General features: G+C 34.6%; 2 protein-coding genes across 3 annotated transcripts; both read left to right on the forward strand.

Annotated features, from left to right (window-relative positions):
• Positions 1 to 161: 161 nt before the first annotated feature.
• Positions 162 to 3,944, forward strand: LOC115713981 (NAC domain-containing protein 82). Of its 2 annotated transcripts, none has more exons than XM_030642479.2 (5): positions 162 to 294; positions 607 to 981; positions 1,068 to 1,339; positions 2,639 to 2,971; positions 3,491 to 3,944. In XM_030642479.2, exons 2-5 carry the CDS (start codon positions 828 to 830, stop codon positions 3,782 to 3,784), a joined length of 1,053 nt encoding a protein of 350 aa, XP_030498339.1. In that variant the 5' UTR covers positions 162 to 294; positions 607 to 827; the 3' UTR covers positions 3,785 to 3,944. The 2 variants fall into 2 exon arrangements, with proteins under 2 accessions (XP_030498339.1, XP_030498338.1); XM_030642478.2 differs by having other exon boundaries at positions 177 to 368.
• Positions 3,945 to 15,111: 11,167 nt separating this feature from the next.
• LOC115713074 (BTB/POZ domain-containing protein At2g13690) lies at positions 15,112 to 20,002 on the forward strand. Its single transcript, XM_030641557.2, has 2 exons — positions 15,112 to 16,190; positions 18,544 to 20,002. The coding sequence occupies exons 1-2, from the start codon at positions 15,450 to 15,452 to the stop codon at positions 19,477 to 19,479; spliced, it is 1,677 nt and encodes a 558-aa protein (XP_030497417.2). The 5' UTR covers positions 15,112 to 15,449; the 3' UTR covers positions 19,480 to 20,002.
• Positions 20,003 to 20,298: the final 296 nt, after the last annotated feature.

Consider the following 20,298-nt stretch of genomic DNA (forward strand, 5'->3'; position numbering starts at 1 on the left):
TAAAAAATAATTACAATGTATCGTGTTTTTTTTTTTAAAAAAAAAAAAAAAATTAAATTAAATAAATAATGATCTCAAAATATAAATAAAATAATAATAACGTGTCGTGTTTGCCACTCTACGGGGAAAACGCAGTCGTTTTAACAAAGAAGCAAACAGCTCAGTCCAAGTGCGCTCTTTTGGGTTATAAAATGAACATTGTATGCAACAAGCTTTCTCAATATTATCATGCTCTCACTCTAACTCCGCGGCTCTTTCGTCTCCTCTCTTTCGAGGCCTTTCTCTTCTTCTCGGGTACTATAACTATATTAGGGTTTCTGTAAATCTTCGATTTAGGCTCTTCTTCCCTTTCTCCTTCTTTGTTTTTGGTAATCATCGCTACTCATTTTTCTCCTTCTCCCTTCATCTTTTTTTCTCTCTCTGTCAATTAGGCATTTTGGGTTTCGATCACCAAAGTTTTTCCCTTTCTGGGTTTGATCTAGGGTTTTGAAATTCTTTTTGCTGACGATTTGATGTTGATCAAATGAGAATAGTTATTTGAATCGTCATCGTTGTTTAGGGTTTGTTATGGCTAATGGTATAGTTATATTTGATGTGATTTTGCAGGGTTCAGATGTCTTTTGATCTCCACAAGATAAATTGCTCTGCTTCAAGCAATTTTTGGTGGATAATGAACCGAAGACTTTGGTGCTCGTGGAAGATTTTGTTTCGCCATTGGACTTGATTTGTTAGCTTATTACCGTTAGTTTTATTTTTTATTTTTATTTTTTTACCACCTATTATTTCCAGATTATTGGGTTGGGTTCTGTGGCGATAGTGACTTAATAATGAGGAAAGGGTTTTTGGCACCGGGATTCCGGTTCCATCCTACGGATGTGGAACTGGTGAAATACTATTTGAAGAGAAAGGTATTGGGAAAAGGGTCGACAGGAACGATTCCTGAAGTTGATATTTACAAGTACACTCCATGGGACCTTCCAGGTATTATTATTCATAAAAATGGTTTTCTTATGGATAATTGTAAAGTTCTGTTTTTTCTTTTACTTACACAAATTATTTTGAATCAGATAAATCTCCAATTAAGGATTTAAAGTGGTTCTTTTTTTGTCCACGAGTGAAAAAATATGCTAGTGGAGAAAGAATGAACCGGGCCGCCGAAGGTGGCTATTGGAAAACTACTGGAAAGGATAGGGATGTCAAACACAATAATGAAGTTGTAGGAGCCATTAAGACTTTGGTTTTCCACACTGGTGGACCTCCAAAAGGGGATAGGACAGATTGGGTAATGCACGAGTACACTTTGATGGAGCAGGGTCTGAAGAACATTGGCGTCGTTCAGGTAAAATCTTCTTCTTCTTCTTCTTTTTTCTGGAGCATTTAAAACTCTATTTATTTTATTTAGGATATAAATTAAGGTAGCTGCTTTATAGGATGTTAAAATCAAGTGATTGTGAATGGAAGATTTCAGTTGACCTAGATTTAACCAGCGAGTTAGAGTATTTTGAATATGATGTCGCTAAGGGGTTTTGCATTGTTTTTAGGCTTGATTTTTTGGGATATGGTTAATCCAAATTAAGTGAACTCAATATCTGATGGCCAAAGTGAGTCTAAGTTGTATGACATATGTGTACATATATTTTTTTGAAGCAAAGGAAGAATTTTTAGTCAAAGGAACCATCAAAACAATACAACCAAGCTGTGAGAAACACAGCAACACAGAACCAAACCACTAAAAAGTTCTGATTATATCAAGAATATTAGACTCTTTTACTATGTTTAGAAAAAAGACAACCCTTCACCCTAGCTTTAATAGCCGACCTAACTTTAGAGCTTATAACAGTAGCCAAATTACAAAAAGCCTCAAAAACACAAGAGTTTCTATTACACCAATTAAAATACATGGTGGCAGCAATAGTTGGATCCTTAACAGCAGCCAAGAAATCTTTTTGAGGATGCTCATAACCTGATTTCCAATCCATTATGTTCACTAGCCAATCAAATTGGCCAAACCAACCATGTACCTCCCTAATAACCTGCTGCGTGAAGATACAGTAAAAAAAATATGCTGATGCAATTCAGTATGATTTTCACAAACCAGACAACTAAGCGATGATCCCTAGTTAGCAAATGGTCATTTATCGCTTGCCACATTATGAACAGGTTCTTTGGAACACAAAGCCTATGCACACATTTCTAGAGTAATGAACTCTTTCAGAAGAAATTAGAGATAAGTATAACCTTTTTACAGAAAACTTACCTTTTCTCTCAGTGCCTACCACATCAGCAAGCACCAAGGTATTTTGAAGTTTGACAAGCTTTTGAAAATACCAACTGTAATCATGTTTGGGAAGGAAATTCCCAAAGTCCTGCTCATTTAAGTAAATAGCATTAATCCAACCAAAAAATTTAGGAGCTTCATTCCACGTTTTACCATCTCTGAAACCAATGCTCCCAAACTCTGTGGGTAAATAAACATGATCCCAATAAGTGAGATGCGATCTGTATGAACAAATTTAAAATGTCATATTTCGCTTTAGTTGCTCACTTAGTAGTGCTTCTTGAACATACAGTTTATATGTGAATGTTGATAAAATTTTGGTGTTTGTTGTTGATTCATTTGAAGCTTTCTGTTCTGCAGGATTCATACGTGTTGTGTGTGGTTTTCAAGAAAGAGGGTCCTGGACCAAAAAATGGTGCCCAATACGGTGCACCATTTGTTGAAGAAGACTGGACTACTGATGATGAAAATGATAGCTGTTTGGATGCGGACCCTTTTGCTATCATGTCTGTATCAGATGTTCTGCCGCCGACTACAGGGCATACTGCTAGTAGCTCCCGTGCTCCTGAGAGCATTTCCATTGAAGGTGCCCCAGAGACTGTTATGTCTGAGACTACTAATGATGATGACATGGTGTCATTATTGCATTATTTTGTCGAAGAAGACCATCCCCAATTAAATGAAATTAACAAGGTATGCATTTTGCAACTGCCCTTTTTATATGCATGTAGTATGATATTCCAAACCTCGTGTAAGGTAGGAATGTAGATTGTGATTTAGTTTGCTGCCCTTGTAGAGTTCCGAACTTTGGAATGATGAAACTTATGCTTTGTAGGGGGGGTGTCATAATGGTCTTAATCTTGTGAAAGAAAGTTTATAAATGTGATCAAGTCTACTGTGGCCTGTAAATAATTATAAATTGTGCAGAGTGTATACGTGTCCAATTGTTTTACACTGCATATGAATCCTGTTGGACTGTTTGTTTATCTAGATGAACATGGTTCTGTTGGTCGTAGTTGTTATATGTTTGAAGCATGTTATTCAAAGTTTCAGCTTTTCTAGAATCAAGGGAATATCTCATTTTCTTTAGCATTTACCTGGTATTGTTTGAATATTTTAAATGAGTATCTCTTCTATTTTAATGTTTAGCATGGTTTGCAACACATTTGATTGTGGTAAGTTTATTTTAACATTACAATTTATTGTTTGCAGGATGCTACTAATTATCTGGCTCAGCAGCAGGTTGCTTGTCCTGATAATGATATCTTCGGAGGTCTGGGCAACTTGGACAACCTGGCTGGTCTAAATTGGGATCCAAACTGGGAGGATGGTTCTATTTCTGCTCACAATGGTCTCTCCTTTCTGGAACTAAAGGATCTTGATGCGCCATTGACACATGGCTTACAATCATTTTTGTGGGATTACGAGATTGGGAATGACCAATTCGGTGCTGATGCTGCTGCCATACAGAATTGGCCATCACATGATGATCGGTCACCCAAGTGAACTTTGCTGTATTATATAACATCATTAGATTGATGATTTGATAATCTTTTACTGCTTATGTTATTTCTGGTAATGTAATTTTGTTTTAATTCAAATTCTGTTTGATTGACTAGTCTAGCTTTCTATTTTTATAAGAGAAAACAAGGATTCGCTTTCAATATTTTACTCTTCTCATTGCGAAATACATCAATTCTTAGGTTTATTCTTCATCGATATGGATGATCGGTACAGGAAAATCAGTGCGCTCACGAGTTAAATTTTTTCACTTGTTAAAACTACCAAACGAAAACCACTAGTTGCTCGTAAAAAACCAATTGAATCTATAATCTTTTACAAAGAGAAAAGAAAAAAGATGTACAAGTGCAGATTAAACAAGATGTCTAAAGTGAAACAGTGGCGCCAAGTTAGAAAGGTGCTGTGGCTACGTCCCTTGATAGTTCTGCATGTTCCAATTCCTCGTTTAGATCCATATCTAAAGCGCCTTTTTTCAGTCCCACCACACTGGCCACCGGTTCTAAACCCTTCAATCCAAATGAATTCAAATTAGGAAAAGATCAATACAAATATTGAAAAATGTAATGAAACAAGAACAAGAGGGCTTACAAATCTGCAATTAGTAAAATCAAGATATCCCTAATCAACGTCTTTATATTTTATAGAACTTGACAGAGAGCACCTACCGGTGAAAAAACTATACAAGTTATTTGTATATGATGCTTATTCCTTGTTCACAATATTGTCTCCTTTGTCTTGACCAAACAAATAAATAGAGGAATTGGCTCTTATGGATGGTACTCTACTACTCTATAAAATATTTATATTTAGAATTAATTAATTCATTAAGTTTTAATAATCTTAAAAAAAAAAAAAAATACACATCCATTCATTTTACGATTCGAACCTTTGCTTGCTCTCTCACTTCAAAAATCAACTTACCTATTATTTGTTAAGCAAAAAAACAAAAAAAAAAAAAAAAAAAACAAAACAAAACAAAATACCTATTATTTTTATGTTTTGAAAGGCTAAATCTACTTATTGAATACACTATTAGTTTATATTTTTTACAGAAACTAGGTGCGACTTATACTATGAGCTTGTTTGGCATAACTTATACTTTTACTTTTAGACAGTAGAAGAAGAGAAATAAAAATTTAACCTTTTCATTTAGTGTTTGGATTTCAATTTCAAAAGAACTTCTTTTCTATTTGAAGAGCTTTTATAAGTATTTGATAATTGAATATAAAAGTTCTTACAAATAATATATTGGGAAAATTGCATTGGGGAACGTTATTTGCATTTTATTTATAAAAATGTTGCCACTGATTTAATTGATACACATACCGCAACTATTTACACTACAATTATATTAGGTATACCTATGTTTTTGTTTGCCTTGTTTCTCTTTTTATATGTGTCAGAAAAAAACTATCATTTTATATTAATACTTATTTCTTTTCACAATTTTCTATGAGCTTTTATATATTTACAAATCTTTTAAATATTATAAAAAATTAATTAGTGACTCTCTTCTAAGTATTGAAGCCTACGCGTTGTTTTTGTTTTTCCTAATTACTTTTTTTTGTTTGTTTTTATATGACTCAATAGTTATTTTTTTAATAATGATGATAAATTTATCAAATATTTTCTTTTTTTTTATTATTAAATATTTAGTTTTTTATGTATATTTTTTTATAAATAAATAAATAACATTTAAATTTTAATAAAATTTAATGTAACAAACAACTTAGTTACTAATTTTTATTTTATTTTATATTAAAACATTACAAAATTATATCAGAATAAACTTATTTTTATAAAATTATTTTAATAGATTTATAAAATAAATTGTAAATAAATTGAATAGTATCTAAACATCATATGAGTTACATTAGAAAAAAAAAAGTAATCTTAAGGTATCTTAAATAATAAAATAACATAATATAGCCTAAAAATATAATAATAATAAAAAAAAAAAACAAAAAAGTTTCTTTTAATATTAATCGTCATTTTTTGGAGACAAAAAAATATATGTTTCAAACATATTAAAATGTTTATTTTATTATTTATATATGTGTAAATTTTGAAATAAATTTTTTAGTGAAAAAGTAACTCATTGATATCTTATTCACATCAAAAGCAACTAAATGGTTACTATTTTTCAAAACTCCCAAAAAGCAAAAATTGAAAACACCCCTGAACAACCCCATTGGACCCGTACAATCGGACCCATACAAATGGCACCATCGGACCCATACAAATGGCACCATCGGACCCATACGAAATCGGACCATCGGACCTGAATAACCCCATCGGACCCCGTACAATCGGGCCCTGAACAACCCCATTGGACCCGTACAAATCAGACCCCTATGACCATCGGACCTCACAATCGGGCCAACCGAAATTGACCATCGGACCCTCCCAACAACGTCGGACCTTCATCTTCCCACCCCGAAAACACATCCTTCCCAAACCCTTTCACAGATCCGAAAAAACCCCACAAAATCGGATCCAAAAAATTTCTTAAATCTAACAACTAACAATTCCAAACAAAGTCACACACAATATAAATCTTAAAAACACTTTCTAAAAAAAAAACAAAAAAATCACACCTTGGCCATTTCGAATTTGTCCGGTGACCGTCCTTCGGGTTGGGGTTTTCGTCGGGGTCCGTGGGTGAGCGTTCAGGTGAGCGTTTGGGTGAGCGTTTCGTGGGTCCGTGGTGAGCGTTTCGTGGGTGGCGTTTGGGTCCGACTGTGGTGTGGCTTGGGTGGCTTGGGTGTTGGTGAGTTGAGAGAGAGAGAGAGAGTTGGCTGAGATGGGATTAGAATTTCAAATGGGAGGGTTAGTTTTGGAAAAGGTGTAAAATTGTCATATATTACCAATTTTACTAAGTATATGTTTAGTTAAAAAATAATATGGTTTTGTAAGTATGGAAATTCAAATTTCCCTTTTATTTAATTGGTTTTTGTGTGTGAGTTTTTTTATCTTAGTTGCTTTACGGAACCAGTTTTTTTGTCTTAAATTTTTAACTAGTTGATAAATATAACTGGTTTCTTTATATTATATTTGAGTTATTGTCTTTTATTATTTGTGTTTATTTATTTTGTTATGGAACTGGTTCTTTTCATATTTATGCCTCAATATTTTTTGAAATTGATCTCCATTTTTTTTTAAAAAAAATTATAATCGGTTTTATGAGGTGTTATTATGTGTTATGAGGTTTTTTATTGTAGAACTAGTTTTGAATTATTGTGTGTTACTTGTTTGTATTCATTATGTTATATAACTGGTTCTATTTTAGTTATAACCGGTTTTGAGTTATTTCGTGTTATTGGTTATTATTTATTGTAACACTATTATAGAACCGATTCTATTTTAATTATAACTGGTTTGAGTTATTTATGTTATTTATTTTTATTTATTATATTACAGAATAGGTTATATTTCAATTATAATCGGTTTGAGCTATTAGTTTTTATTCATAGAACTAGTTATATTTTTAGTTATATCTGAGACATTTACTTTTGGTGACTTTTCTAGTGACTTTTTCAGCGACTTTTCCGACGAATTTTTCGGAAATGATGATTTTTCCGGCGACTTTTTCGATGACACTAACTTTTCTAGTGACTTTTTTGGCGCCAGCAATTTTTTCGATGCCAGTGACTTTTCCGGCAAAACATTTTGTTGTTTTATAAATGGGATTTCCACTTTTTTTTTACAAAACTATGGCATAAAAAAATCCATATAAATGTAAAAAAATAATAAAAAAATTCATAAACTTATAGTGTTATTTATTTATGCCATAAAAAATTAAATTATACCCTCAACTCTCATATTTATGAAAACTCCCCTTAACTTATATTATATTATAGGGATATTTGCAGCATAAATACCACATGTTTTCAATTATATACACTTAAATAACACATGTTTTATTAAGTACCTTAAATTACATTTATGTTACTTCCGTCACTATTATTTTTGTTAAGTGCTGATTTAGCAAGTGAGATACCATATGTCAATATATTATTGGTTCATGTTTAATTTTTTTTAAAAAATAATTAAATAATTAATAAAAAATAAAATTAACTCATATTTATTTCTATAGATAAAAAAGTTTTTTTCTTTTTTGAAATTTTTTGAAAGTAGATAAAAAAGATTTTAAAATTAAAAAATAGATTATTAAACTAAAAAAATAAAAAAACTAATAAAAATCCCTTGTATCTCTCTCTTAATCTCCTCTTTTTCTTCTTCCCTTTCTTTATTTGTACATTTTTTTTTTCTGTTTCTTTAATTTTTTTTAACGGTCTTTCACACTTTCAAACCCTCTCTCTTGCAAAATGTTGACAACTTTTCAGCCCCCACTCACCATTTTTATCAACCAAAAATCTCTCCAAAACCAAATACGCAACTCCAACACTTAGATGACACAAAAATCCAAAAAACCCCAAATGTAAAGATATCAAAACGCACAGAAGAAACTCCACCATTTTTTCTAGCGAAGGTTCTCGGTGGTCTGGTTGTTTGGGTTCGAAGGGTTCGCGGGGGGAATCTCCATTCAAGGGGTTTGGTGTTCGGGGGTTTCAATAGCTTCACTAAGATCCAACTTCGACAATATACAACACTACATATCTCAGATTGATAGGGATTTTTTGTGTTCATAAATAAGTAGAGTTTTTAACTCATTTCAAACCGTGAGTTTCAAATTTCAGATGAGAGGTTTCAATTTTCATGATGATAATAACTAATGTAGGTATTTTCCGCAAAAAAAATTAACTAATGTAGGTATGATGATGAATAATGAATTGTTCAACAATTAAAATGGAATTTACAAAATTAAAATGAAAATAGTAGAAGTGATTAGGGTACAATCTTAAATATGATTAAATATGATTTTGAATATTTACTACTATAAATAGAGGTCTAATTTGAGAAATCATGACACTTTTTTTACACACTAATTTTTTTTTTTTGAAGAAAATAATCTGAAACTTTATTAAACTTCAATCTCTGCTACCAAACAAGGCAACAACTCAGTTGGGACATCCCCCAAACTGAAAACACGATCAAGATAAAAACTAGAAGCTCTTGCAAATGAATGAGCTACTGAGTTTGCTGAACGTTTTACAAAATAAATTAAAACATTACCCAATTCCAAGAGTAAAGCCTTACACTCCTGAATAACTGAACCGAAGCTAGAAATCATTCTCATAGGGCTCCGGATTGCTTGAATGACCAACAAGCAGTCGGATTCTAGTGTCACCTGCTGCCATCCCTTGGCTTTGATCCAGCTTAAGGCCTCACGAACCCCAATTGCCTCTACTAACTCAGGTCTAACCACTCCCAAATAAGAGCGTGTAACACCCTCAATTAGGTACCCGATTTCATTCTTAGCAACAGCACCAAAGCCATAGCCTTGTGACCCTTCAAAGACTGCAACATCGACATTAACCTTGACACCATTTGAGACAGGGGGCTCCACTGCTCGACTCTATCCCCAGCAGCCAGCTGAGATGACTCCAATGGAGTTTGAGCGGTCTTCCATTGGCCAAGATAAGTAACATCAAAAGCAACAGTCGAAGAAGCATTAGGCAGCTTGTTATTCCACACCTTATCGTTCCGAGCCTTCCAAATGGCCCAACAAAGAACAGCAACCAAGCATTGGATATCGTTGGAGGTAGAATCAAAAGTGGTGGCACACCAGTCCAAAAAATCCATATCGGTCGTGATAGTTGTGTTCACCCCAGCCTTTGCCCAACAGGCAGCTGCCACAGAACACGTGACAAGAGCATGTAAAATGGTTTCATCATGAGATTCGCAGATCGGGCATAGACTAGTAACAGCAACTCGCATGGTAATAAGCATGACCATTGTAGGCAGGCAGTAGGAAGCTCCTCTCCAAACCAGGTTCTTGCACTTGGGGGGAATCTTCAATCTCCATAGATTATTCCAAAAACCCGAAAAATCCACATGATTCCAAGAGCCATTCAATTTCTGCAACAAATTGAAAGCACTCTTTACAGTGTAATCACCTGAACATTCAAGAAACCAGTAGAAGGAATCCGGCTCTCCATTAGCTTGAATCGGGATGCTGCAAATCAATGCTTTGTCTCTAACATTGAAAAGATCATTCACTATCTCCAAGTCCCAGCCAACACCATCAACTTTAAACAAATTTTCAACCATAATATCATTAAGGGCAGGATGAGAAGAAGTTACACAAGGATTAACATCATATGGTAACCATCGGTCACCTAGAACAGATACCGATTCGCCATCGCCAATTTTCCAATGCACTCCATTGTTCACCACACTTTGAGCCTCCCAGATGCTACGCCAAACAAAACTCGGTTTACCCAGCTGAGCCGTGAGATAAGTGCCTCGAGGGAAATATCTAGCCTTGAAGATTCTTGAAGCTAGCGAATCGGGGCGAGTGAGAAAACGGCAACCTTGCTTGCCAAGGAGAGACAAATTGTGATGGCGGAGATTACGAAAACCCATACCCCCGACGCTTTTATGCTTGCTCAACCTTTCCCAAGACATCTAATGAATGCTTTTATCTTTTAGAATTAGAAGTCTTCCACCAAAATTTTGCCATGTGTTGTTCCATGTTCCTTCCAATTTCAACAGGCAGAAGAAACACACTCATTGCATAACTAGGAAGTGCCTGGACAACTGTTTTGATTAAGACCTCTTTACCTGCTTTGGAGAGGAACTTAGAATCCCAATTCTGGACCCACTTACGGACTCTTTCTTTTAGATACCCCAACACCGAGTTCTTGTTTCTCCCCATAGTGCTTGGAAGGCCAAGATATCTACTATTGTCATCAACTTTCACCATTTGGAGATAATTGCAAATTTGATCCTGCAGGGATTGATCAGTATTAGAGCTGAAGAAAATTGAGGATTTCCCCAAATTCACTTGTTGACCCCAGGCCATTTCAATAGTCTGAAGCAACTGTTGTATTCGATTGGTTTCTCCCATGGTAGCTTTGCAATATAAATAGCTGTCATCCGCAAAAAGCATATGAGATACTCTGGGAGCCCCGTTTGCCACCTTACAGCCATGAATCCAACCTTTCTTTTCAAACTTGTTAATGAGCGCAGAAAGACCCTCAGCACATAAAATTAAGATGTATGGCGATAGTGGATCACCTTGTCGTATACCTCTACTAGGAGTCACCGGCCCCATCTCTCTTCCCCCATGAACAATCTGATAAGAAGTCGAAGAGACACACTTCATAATAAGGCGGGTCCAACTACGATCAAATCCTAATTTAATGAGAATAGCTTCCAGATAAGGCCAGTCAATTCTATCATAAGCCTTGCTCATATCTAATTTCAGCGCTATATAACCCTCTTTTCCTTTTCTCTTTCTCTTTAAGTAAAGCAGAATTTCAAAAGAAACAAGGATATTATCAGTAATTAGCCTACCTGGGATGAAAGCACTTTGCATATCAGCAACAATCTTGTCCATGAGTGGTTTCATTCGGTTGGCCATAACTTTTGTGATAACTTTGTAGATGACGTTACAAAGAGCAATCGGTCTCAGATCCGCCATACGAGCTGGGTTTTTTTTTCTTTGGAATTAGAACAACATTTGCTTGACTACACCAATTCTCGAACTCACCCCTTTGAAAGAAACGTTGAACCGCTTGGACCTTTACACACTAAATTTTAAACACTATAGAGAGAAGGAAAATTATTTTTCTCTCAAGAACAGTTCTTTCTCATGTGTTGAGAATTCATCAAGAAAAAATTATACACTTTATCCTAGTAGCCCACACTACTTCTTGTGTGTGGTGGATCGATTTGGAAGACTACTGTGTGAGATTTATTAGATATAACTTATAAGAAATTTTAAGGATACCCTTATAGTCATCAAGAGATATTTATTTCTTTCATGTAATCTATTCTTAAGATTTAATATATATACATGTGGAGATCCTTGAGACTGTGGTACAATGATAATTAGATAATTATTATTCCACTGCGTACCTGATTCAGTACCATAAAACCAACATTACCATCATGTAATTTCATATTCTTAAATTATGCAAAGTTTATCATTCTCCTACTCTTTTCGAAACCTAGTCATTGTTTCTCAAATATGTCTTGAAAATAATGCCTATGTTAAATTTCATCCCCATTTCTTCTTTGTTAAACACCAAGACAACAACCACAAAATCCTCCTAGAAAGGCCGACTTGACCAATGAATACATCACTAAAATCTTATTTCATTTTTATTTTTTTTTCTTTTTCAAATTAAATATATTATAATCACTTTAAATATATAATATTAACATACATAATTTCCATAATAAAAAGAAATATTAAAACATAAACTAATTATTTTTCTAATATTTTTTTCTTTTTATGAATCTGTATCCATTCAAAAAATAAAATTAGGGTTTCTCATTCCTAACTTTATAGCTACAAGAGGTTATCTTTTTTTTTTCTAGGTAGGTCTGCTGACCTTCCCTAAGAATAGGTGTGGCTTGGTCAGAGTTGTGTTTTGAAATTGCGATTCAATTTTTACTACTGCTATTAGTCTTGTCTCTGTGACATGGTTTTAAGTGTTTTAGTCTTGTCTATGTGAACAGATTTTGAGTGTTTTAGTCTTGTCTGTGTGACATGTTTTGTTTTATTTTGTTTTGTTGTTGAGTCTTCGATGGCTCGCCATAAATCGTTGTTAGTGGTTGTGAACAACAAGTTCTCTACGACTAAAGGGGTTGTTAGTAGTCAAGTTAATGACCTTGCACAATAGTTAAGTGCTCAAGCTACGTGGTTGAATGAACCTACTGCAACAGTTTCCACTATTGTGTCTTCTGAGCCGTAGATGAAACTGAATATAGGTGTTCTTAAGCTTAACTGTGATGATGTAGTCTTTCTCATTTATTTTATTTTTAGTTTTTTTGTCAAACGATCTGGGAATTAGGCGGTTGAATATTTGGTTCATTTTTCTAATTTTAATCTTGGTGGTGTCTCCAACAGGGAGATGTCCTGATTGGATTGCATGCTATTATTTTAGCTGATTGCTATTACACTATAGAAGATGCTCTAAACTCCTTTATTTTAAAGTTTCTTTAAAATTTACTGTTAGATCATTTTTTGAAAATTTAGTTGTCAAAATATTTTCTAATTAATGTGCATATTTATTGAGCATTTAAATTGTTCGTATTACATTGATTTTGTGCCTCTAATTACTCTTCTATTCTAAGGAAAGATTCATTCTCAGCTGGTCTCTTTTGATTTAGGAAACTTTTTGTAAGAGAAAGAATTCTCTTATGGAAAGTTGTTTATTTTTTAGGAAACTTGACTTTCTCTTTTTCTAATTGATGATTTCAGTTTTGCCTTGATTAGAACAGATCAAGTAAACTTTATTTGGCACGTTTGAAGTCCAAATTCGTGATCTTGGTATATTTTAAAAAGTTTCCTTTTTGGTCCTGATCTGCTGTTGCAGAGCCCGATTCTGATGCTGCAAATCAAGAAATTTTTTAAGAAAGTTTTGTACAGCTGGAAAAACATTTTTGTGACTGTCTCTAGGATTGCTATGTTCTATAAATATGACCTAGAGAGCATCCAAACGATTTTATCTCTTCTAGTCTCATATTTTCATATCTATCTTTGTGAGAAGAGTGTTTCATATGTAAAAACCTAGAGTGTTCAACTAGGTTTTGTTTTTTTTTTTTATTATGATCTCATACTATTCATAGAATAGGTTGAAGAGAAGCTTTGAACAAGCGTTAGTCTTTGGGAGAAGACTTTTTCAATTCGCATTTCAGGAGGAAGTGAGCATTTATTTTCGGGAGAAGATTTGTTTAAGTCTTACTTTAGGAGGAAGTAAGCACACATCAATAGCTGAAGGAAGTTCACTACTTAATGTGTTCCAGAGATCAGATTAGCAAGGTGGATAACAAAGGATTGTCACAAATCACTAGAGGGAGTCTAAATTTGTTTAAGTCAATTGCTTTTATAATATTTGATACTTTACTAATTGATTTCATTCTTTGGGCGTGACTCCATGGACTAGTAGTGTTTGAAAGAATACTGATACCACATACAATTCTCTTGTGTTAAGTTTTTAAATTCTACACTATTTATTTCTAGTTCTGTATTGATTCTACAAATCTATGTTTTGCAGTGCCATGATTGTAGTCTGTTGTTGCAGACTGTTACAGTTGTGTTTTTACTGAAATTTAGCATAATTATTGGCATTTGTAAAAATACGATTTTTTATTTTCTATTCATGCTTTACATTTATAGAATACTATTCATTGCTCTAAACATATCTTATTATTTGTTTGGGTTTTAATAATTATTTAGTGATATATTTTAAAGAAGTTGATGTATGGTGCATGTAAAAGTGTGTTGTAAAATAGAGAAAGTATAATTTTAGTGATGTATTTTAAAGAATAGAGTAGAGAAGTTGTTGTGAATACTCTAATATTTTATAAATGTAAAGCATAAATAATGTATTTTAAAAAAACTTTAAAATGAAGAAGAATTTTAATACACCAGAAAAAAACAGAGCAAATTTGACTCGGCACAACCTAACAATTCATCCTACCAATGATCTGTGCCTAGAAGGCGTTTCTAGATCTCTGCTCTAGAAAGCTATATAGGCAACAACAAACACGGTTTGACCCGGGGCTTCCCTTTCATTACTTCTTTCACGACAAGGGAACCGCGTTCGCATCAGTCGAAGTGGTGGAACACCCTCCTAAGTCAAAGAGAGAGCTTCCACACCTCTCTCCAAGAAATACGATTCGATATCTGAATCGACTGAAAGAGAGTGAAGAGGCAGCTACTCTCCCAGGCTCCAGCCCACGGGAAAACCTCTTCTTTCTGGTTTACATCAAGTGCATTGAATTCCCCACAATCAGAATAAAAGAAGACGGGTCAAAGAGAGATTCGGGACAAAACCAGTGTAGATCTACCGCAAGCATGCTTTTTTAGTATGATTTTTCAAATTTTGTAAAACTTCTCTATTTTAGAGAAGCTCCTACAAGTGTTTCCACAAATTGAGAGAATAAATAAATAAATAAATAAAGGGAAAAGAAAAGTTTTATTTTATTTTTAATTAATGAGAAAAGAAAAGTTGTTACATGTGAATTGTGATTGTTGATACCGTTAAACAGTTTCCAATAAAATCTTTGAATAAAAAACATATTTCAATCAAAATACTGAAATACAAACACAACTCCTTACACAAACCACTTCACCATCTCTTTCTGTCTTTCAATTCAAAGTTCAAATTAAAATGAAAAAGACAATTTAGTCCTCCAATTAATAACTCGTCTTTATCTATTTTTTTCACCCTAAACAAAAACCAAACTAACATACCGAACAAAAACTCTAAAAACACTTCACAATTTCCAAGTAAAAACATTTTAAAATTAAAAAAAAAGAAAGAAAGAGAAAATCTGTGATGAGAGAGTGATGATGAGTTTCTTCGTCCCTACAAAAGAAAAAGAAAAAAAAAACAAGAAAACAATCATAAAACAGAAAAGCATCTTCTCTCGAAAAAACCAACCAATGTGTCTCTTACTCTTAGCTCACTCTTTCTCTTTCCCTTCTTCTTTTTCTCTCTCTAGATCCTCCGTCACCTCCTTACCCTGACCTGACTCAGCTCTTCTACTCACCCCCCACTTCTCTACAATGGAAGAGTCCTCCTTCCGCCGGAAACCCAGTTCCCGTCGGGACCCGCTTGTTCGAGGGAGATCATGGTGTTGTTCTTTCGCTGTTCCGCCTTCTAGCCCCGATAGTATCGCCGTCTTTCACTCCAAAGCGGTTCGTCATAGCAAGACCGAACTGGCGGCCTCCAAACCGACCAGTAGCTCGGTCCCTAACTCACCCCAAAGCGCCAAATCCGGACTAGGGTTGGTGGGTCGGATCGACCCTCGTCGGATCTTGTCTCCGGGAAGGGTTTCCCCGATCGACTCTGATCCTACTGTAGATTCGATCCAAGAAATCGCTAGTACTGACCCATCTGCGGCCGTCGATTCTGTTCCTCCTGTGCGAACACAGAGTTTTCGTGCTCCGAGCCAGAGGTTCCGGCCGGTCCAATCGGTCCAACCGGAGAGTTCTTCCGTGGGTTCCAGTAGCAATGTGTTTGATGTGAGGTTGAATTTGAGGGGAAAGAAAGGTGGGTTCTTGGTTCTGGAGCTGAACTCGGGGGTTCTGTGTGCAAATTCAGAGGTTTTCGCTGGTTTAATCGACGATTATAAGAAGGGAATGGTATCGAACAGTTCACCTTCTGAGTCGAAAATTTGCAGAATAGAGGTGCCGGATGTTGAGAACTTGGCCATGTTTAGAGAGACAGTAGAACTCATGTTTGAAGATGATATCACAAAACGACTGTTGAGGATCGGAGTATATCGAGCTATTGATGTACTTGAGGTCAGTGCTTCATTTGTTATTTTCATTTTAGTTCTTTGATTAGTTATCTCAACTTTCTTCTCTGTTTTGTTTTTGGGAATTTCTCTGCAACTGTCCTTTGGAAAGCTTGAGCTTGAGTCTTTTCATCTTGTTTTTCTAAATTGATTGAGCTTCATTTGTGTAGTTATTAATTACAGAGCTTTTAATCAGATTTTTGATGAGCTAATTTGGGGAATGGAGATTATGGTATTTTAATTAATATATTTCTTTGACAGATTTTTGAGTTTTCTGGTATGTATTTGTAATAGTATAAATGTATGTTATATTACACCAAAGAGGATATATATGGAAGTTAGTGAAAGTGTGAGAAGGTTCAAATTGGGTAGTTTTGGCTGAACAATTTTGACCTAACCATTCATTGACTTTTGTTTTCTCCTAATAAAACCAACTGCATGGCTTACTTAGCTATCTCTCTTTCTATCACTCTCTTTTTCGTCGTTTTCTTTTCCCGAATGAAGTCATTAACGGTAGGTACTGAGGGATTTAATCCTTATAATTTGGAAAGAAGACAATACCAAATCCTCCATAATGTGGGAGAACTAATTAATAAGGATATTATTACTTGATTAATTTAGTCTGGTCCCAAAGAAAGGCAAATTGGTCAATGAAATTAAAGACTGCAAATTTGTTATTGTATTTAAAAGCTGTTTTCAGTCCAGTATGGGCGAGGCATTTGATTGAGCTGTGCTAGTGTTAGGATAGGAGTATGTCTACTCCTTTTTATATTTAATATTGGCAATAACTGTTATGACTTTCTTGGCTGTTTCTTTCACAGTTGGAACCTCTACTTTATATGTTACCTTTTCATTAATGTTTGCTCAGAAGTTTTAACTTGATTTGAAGGTGGATGAATAGTAATTCTTATGCACTTGACACAGGTATTATTATTTGGTGACATCAACATCACTTAGGAACACATGCTTTCATTTTTAAGTTGATATTCCTCTTGATTTCTTTCTACATTTTATATCCATATTGGGTCGGATCAAGTGAATTTTGTGTGTGTGTGTGTGCTGTTCTTTCATTTAGTTTTAGTGACTCATTCAAGCTTTTCCCTCATGCCACTTGTTACTATTTTATTTGCTGACCCCATCAGCTAAAATCAAGTCTTGTCATCAACCTCCCAAAAAGAAGTTTGAAAATTGAATGAATAACGGTGAACTCCCCTAGCTTTAAACCACTACTGTTTAATTTTATATAGTTGTGGATTGATTTGCATAAACTGCATAAGGGATCTACGGATTATCATCAAAATATAGATTTCCATGTTGAAATGAAGTGTCACTATTCAGATAAATTCTTTTTCCATTTCTTTTATGGAGTCAAACATAGTTACGTAGTTTTGAGCTTGCTTTGAGCTTATGGAGTCAAACATAGTTACATAGTTTTTTCTTTAGCTCTTCTTCCCAATGCTAGAGTGTTTGGTGTTAGATAAAATGTGAAGTGAAAATAGCTTTAAAGATTGAAGAATATGATAGATAAAGCTCAATAAAATGCAGAAATGAATAACATTAGAAGTAGAATAAGATGGATGAATAGTCAGTGGTATTGATTTAGCCAAGATTTCGAGAGCTTAGTTCTCCACACCAGAAAATACTCTCTACTCACTATTTATTCTTACATTAATCCTCACCACAAGAGCTGCACCCTAGGTACACAAACACCCAACCCAAATAACTAACTCACTGCTGCACTTTTCCCTCAGCTGAGTCAGCTGTTGATGTGGCTTTCTTGTTTCCCTTTCTTGCTTATACATACGTGAGATGAGGCTTATCAGAATACACATATCTTCATAAAGAATTTCACCTATATAGATATGTACTACACAACATTTACACTTCTTGTATTTCTTGATGTGTGTGTAGTGTTTACATATACGTATATATGCTTTGTTTCTATGATTCCAATATCTTGAAATGAAGTCACCAAGAAGAATGTTGCTCTTCTTATACACAATTTTCGGTTACTTGGTACAAATCTACAAGTTTTTGTTGGGGGGTGGAGATAGTTTATTGCTTAGGACTGATTTTATTGTCACTTATAACACTTTTTAATCAAGTCTTTGTTATCATTCCTCAACTTACGCTTCTGTACACCCTATAACATAGTAATATAGCTCATATTACTTAAAATATGATGACCCTAGTCGATGAAGTTTTTAAAACCATTGATTTATTTCCGATAATGAAATGTTAGATATTTATAGAGCATCCTCTATATTTGGAGTGATGCAGTTAGTTTACACCTTCCCCAAATATCTTATATTAACTTGATCTGTTCCTCTAACTTAGATGTTTTCTTATTCTTTTAATAGGTTTCTGCAGGTATTATGTTCAATAAAGGTGTTTTATCTTGCTTAAAGTATCTCGAGGCTGTTCCTTGGACTGAGGAAGAAGAGGAGAAACTAAGGGATCTCTTTACAAGGTTTAAGTTTGATGATGTTACAACCAAGGACATATTGGCTAGATTGTATCTACTTGACTCGGCAGATTCACAACAAAATTTATCAAGACAATTGGTTTGGTCTATCACCTCTAGTACGGAAGCTAGTGCAAGGAATGAGATGAAGACATTAGTTAAGGGTCTTCTTTGCAAAAGTTCAGTCTATGAGAAGGAATATCCTGACCTCAATAAGGAGGATATATATGCTATTTGCCAGTCATGTCTCGACTCACTTGTCAGTCTGTTTAAGGAGACCTCTGAAACTGTATCTTCTAAGAAATTGATGAAGGATGCAGGGAAGCCTTTAATTGAACGAATATCCAGACAGGTTGATAACATAAACTGGTTACTGGAAATCTTGCTTGATCGACAAATGGCTGAGGAGTTTGTGGATATGTGGGCAAATCAGGGGGAGCTACTCAGACTGCATGAGAATGCATCTCCAATGGTCAGGTATGAGCTTAGTCGGGTTTCAGCAATATTATTCATTGCTATGGGGACCCGAAAACTTCATTGCCGGACAGAATCAAGATCAGGGCTTCTCCAAGCATGGTTTGGCCCAATGTTGTTGGACTTTGGTTGGCTGCAGCGATGTAGAAAGGGACTTAGCATGAAGGTATTGGAAGAAGCTATGGGTCAAGCACTCCTTACCCTTCCCTTGAAACAGCAATATGTGTTGTTTATGGATTGGTTCCGAGATTTCTCCAAGCATGGTACGGAGTGTCCTAATCTCAGCAAAGCTTTCCAAATTTGGTGGCGCCGATCATTTCTAAGAGGTTCTGAAACATATGCCGTGGAATCCAGGTAACACAGTACAATATATTTCTGCTTGCACAGTATGTTAGTTGTGGAGGTGAAGAGTTCTGAAATATCCGTAGAAGTGAATAGTGTAGATCAATTATGTAGGATAGTTGTAACAGTTGTGAAATGGCAGCATCTTTTCTGTGATTATCTTCTTTGCCTTCATCGTCAGTCGTCAGCAATTCTACAGGAAATTAAAGAGGCCACAAATGTGTAGTTAGTTGGAGAAGACTCTACTTGCAGTTTTCTCTCATTGGCTTCTTCAAACACCGTGAAGCTGTCCCGGGCATTTTGGCTCCATTCCAAAGCCGGAAAACTAATGTACCAATGAAACTTAGTTGCTAAGTTCATATCAGAGAAGATTTTAACGACTTTTATCTTCCTTAGTAATAATTGTCATTTTTTGTTATAAAGATAAAGGGATCATGTTTATGGCATGGCATGGCATGTATGATGTATGTGCACATTATCTGAAATCGTTGTGCTTGTAGTATTAATGAAATTAAAAGTATATAATTACTTCTTAACAACTTGACGAAGTGTCACTTATGATAAAAAAAACACTTCTGCTCATAATTTTTCATAAAAATTGCTTTAGAACCTTCTTGTACTCTGGACTCTAGCAATACTATTTTGGTGAATTGGAAGACTTATTTTGTACCCTAGCAATTCTTAACATGAATAGGTTTCACTGTTTCAGTAAGCCATTAATTGGGCATAAGGTTTTTTATGTAATTTATTCAAAACTTATTATTGAGAACTAAACAAACGGGACTAACACTCTAGGTTGACACACGTGCTTTATTGTCTACTCGCATGGTCTTCT

Source organism: Cannabis sativa, chromosome 4 (assembly GCF_029168945.1).
Source record: "Cannabis sativa cultivar Pink pepper isolate KNU-18-1 chromosome 4, ASM2916894v1, whole genome shotgun sequence".
Lineage (NCBI taxonomy): Eukaryota > Viridiplantae > Streptophyta > Magnoliopsida > Rosales > Cannabaceae > Cannabis > Cannabis sativa.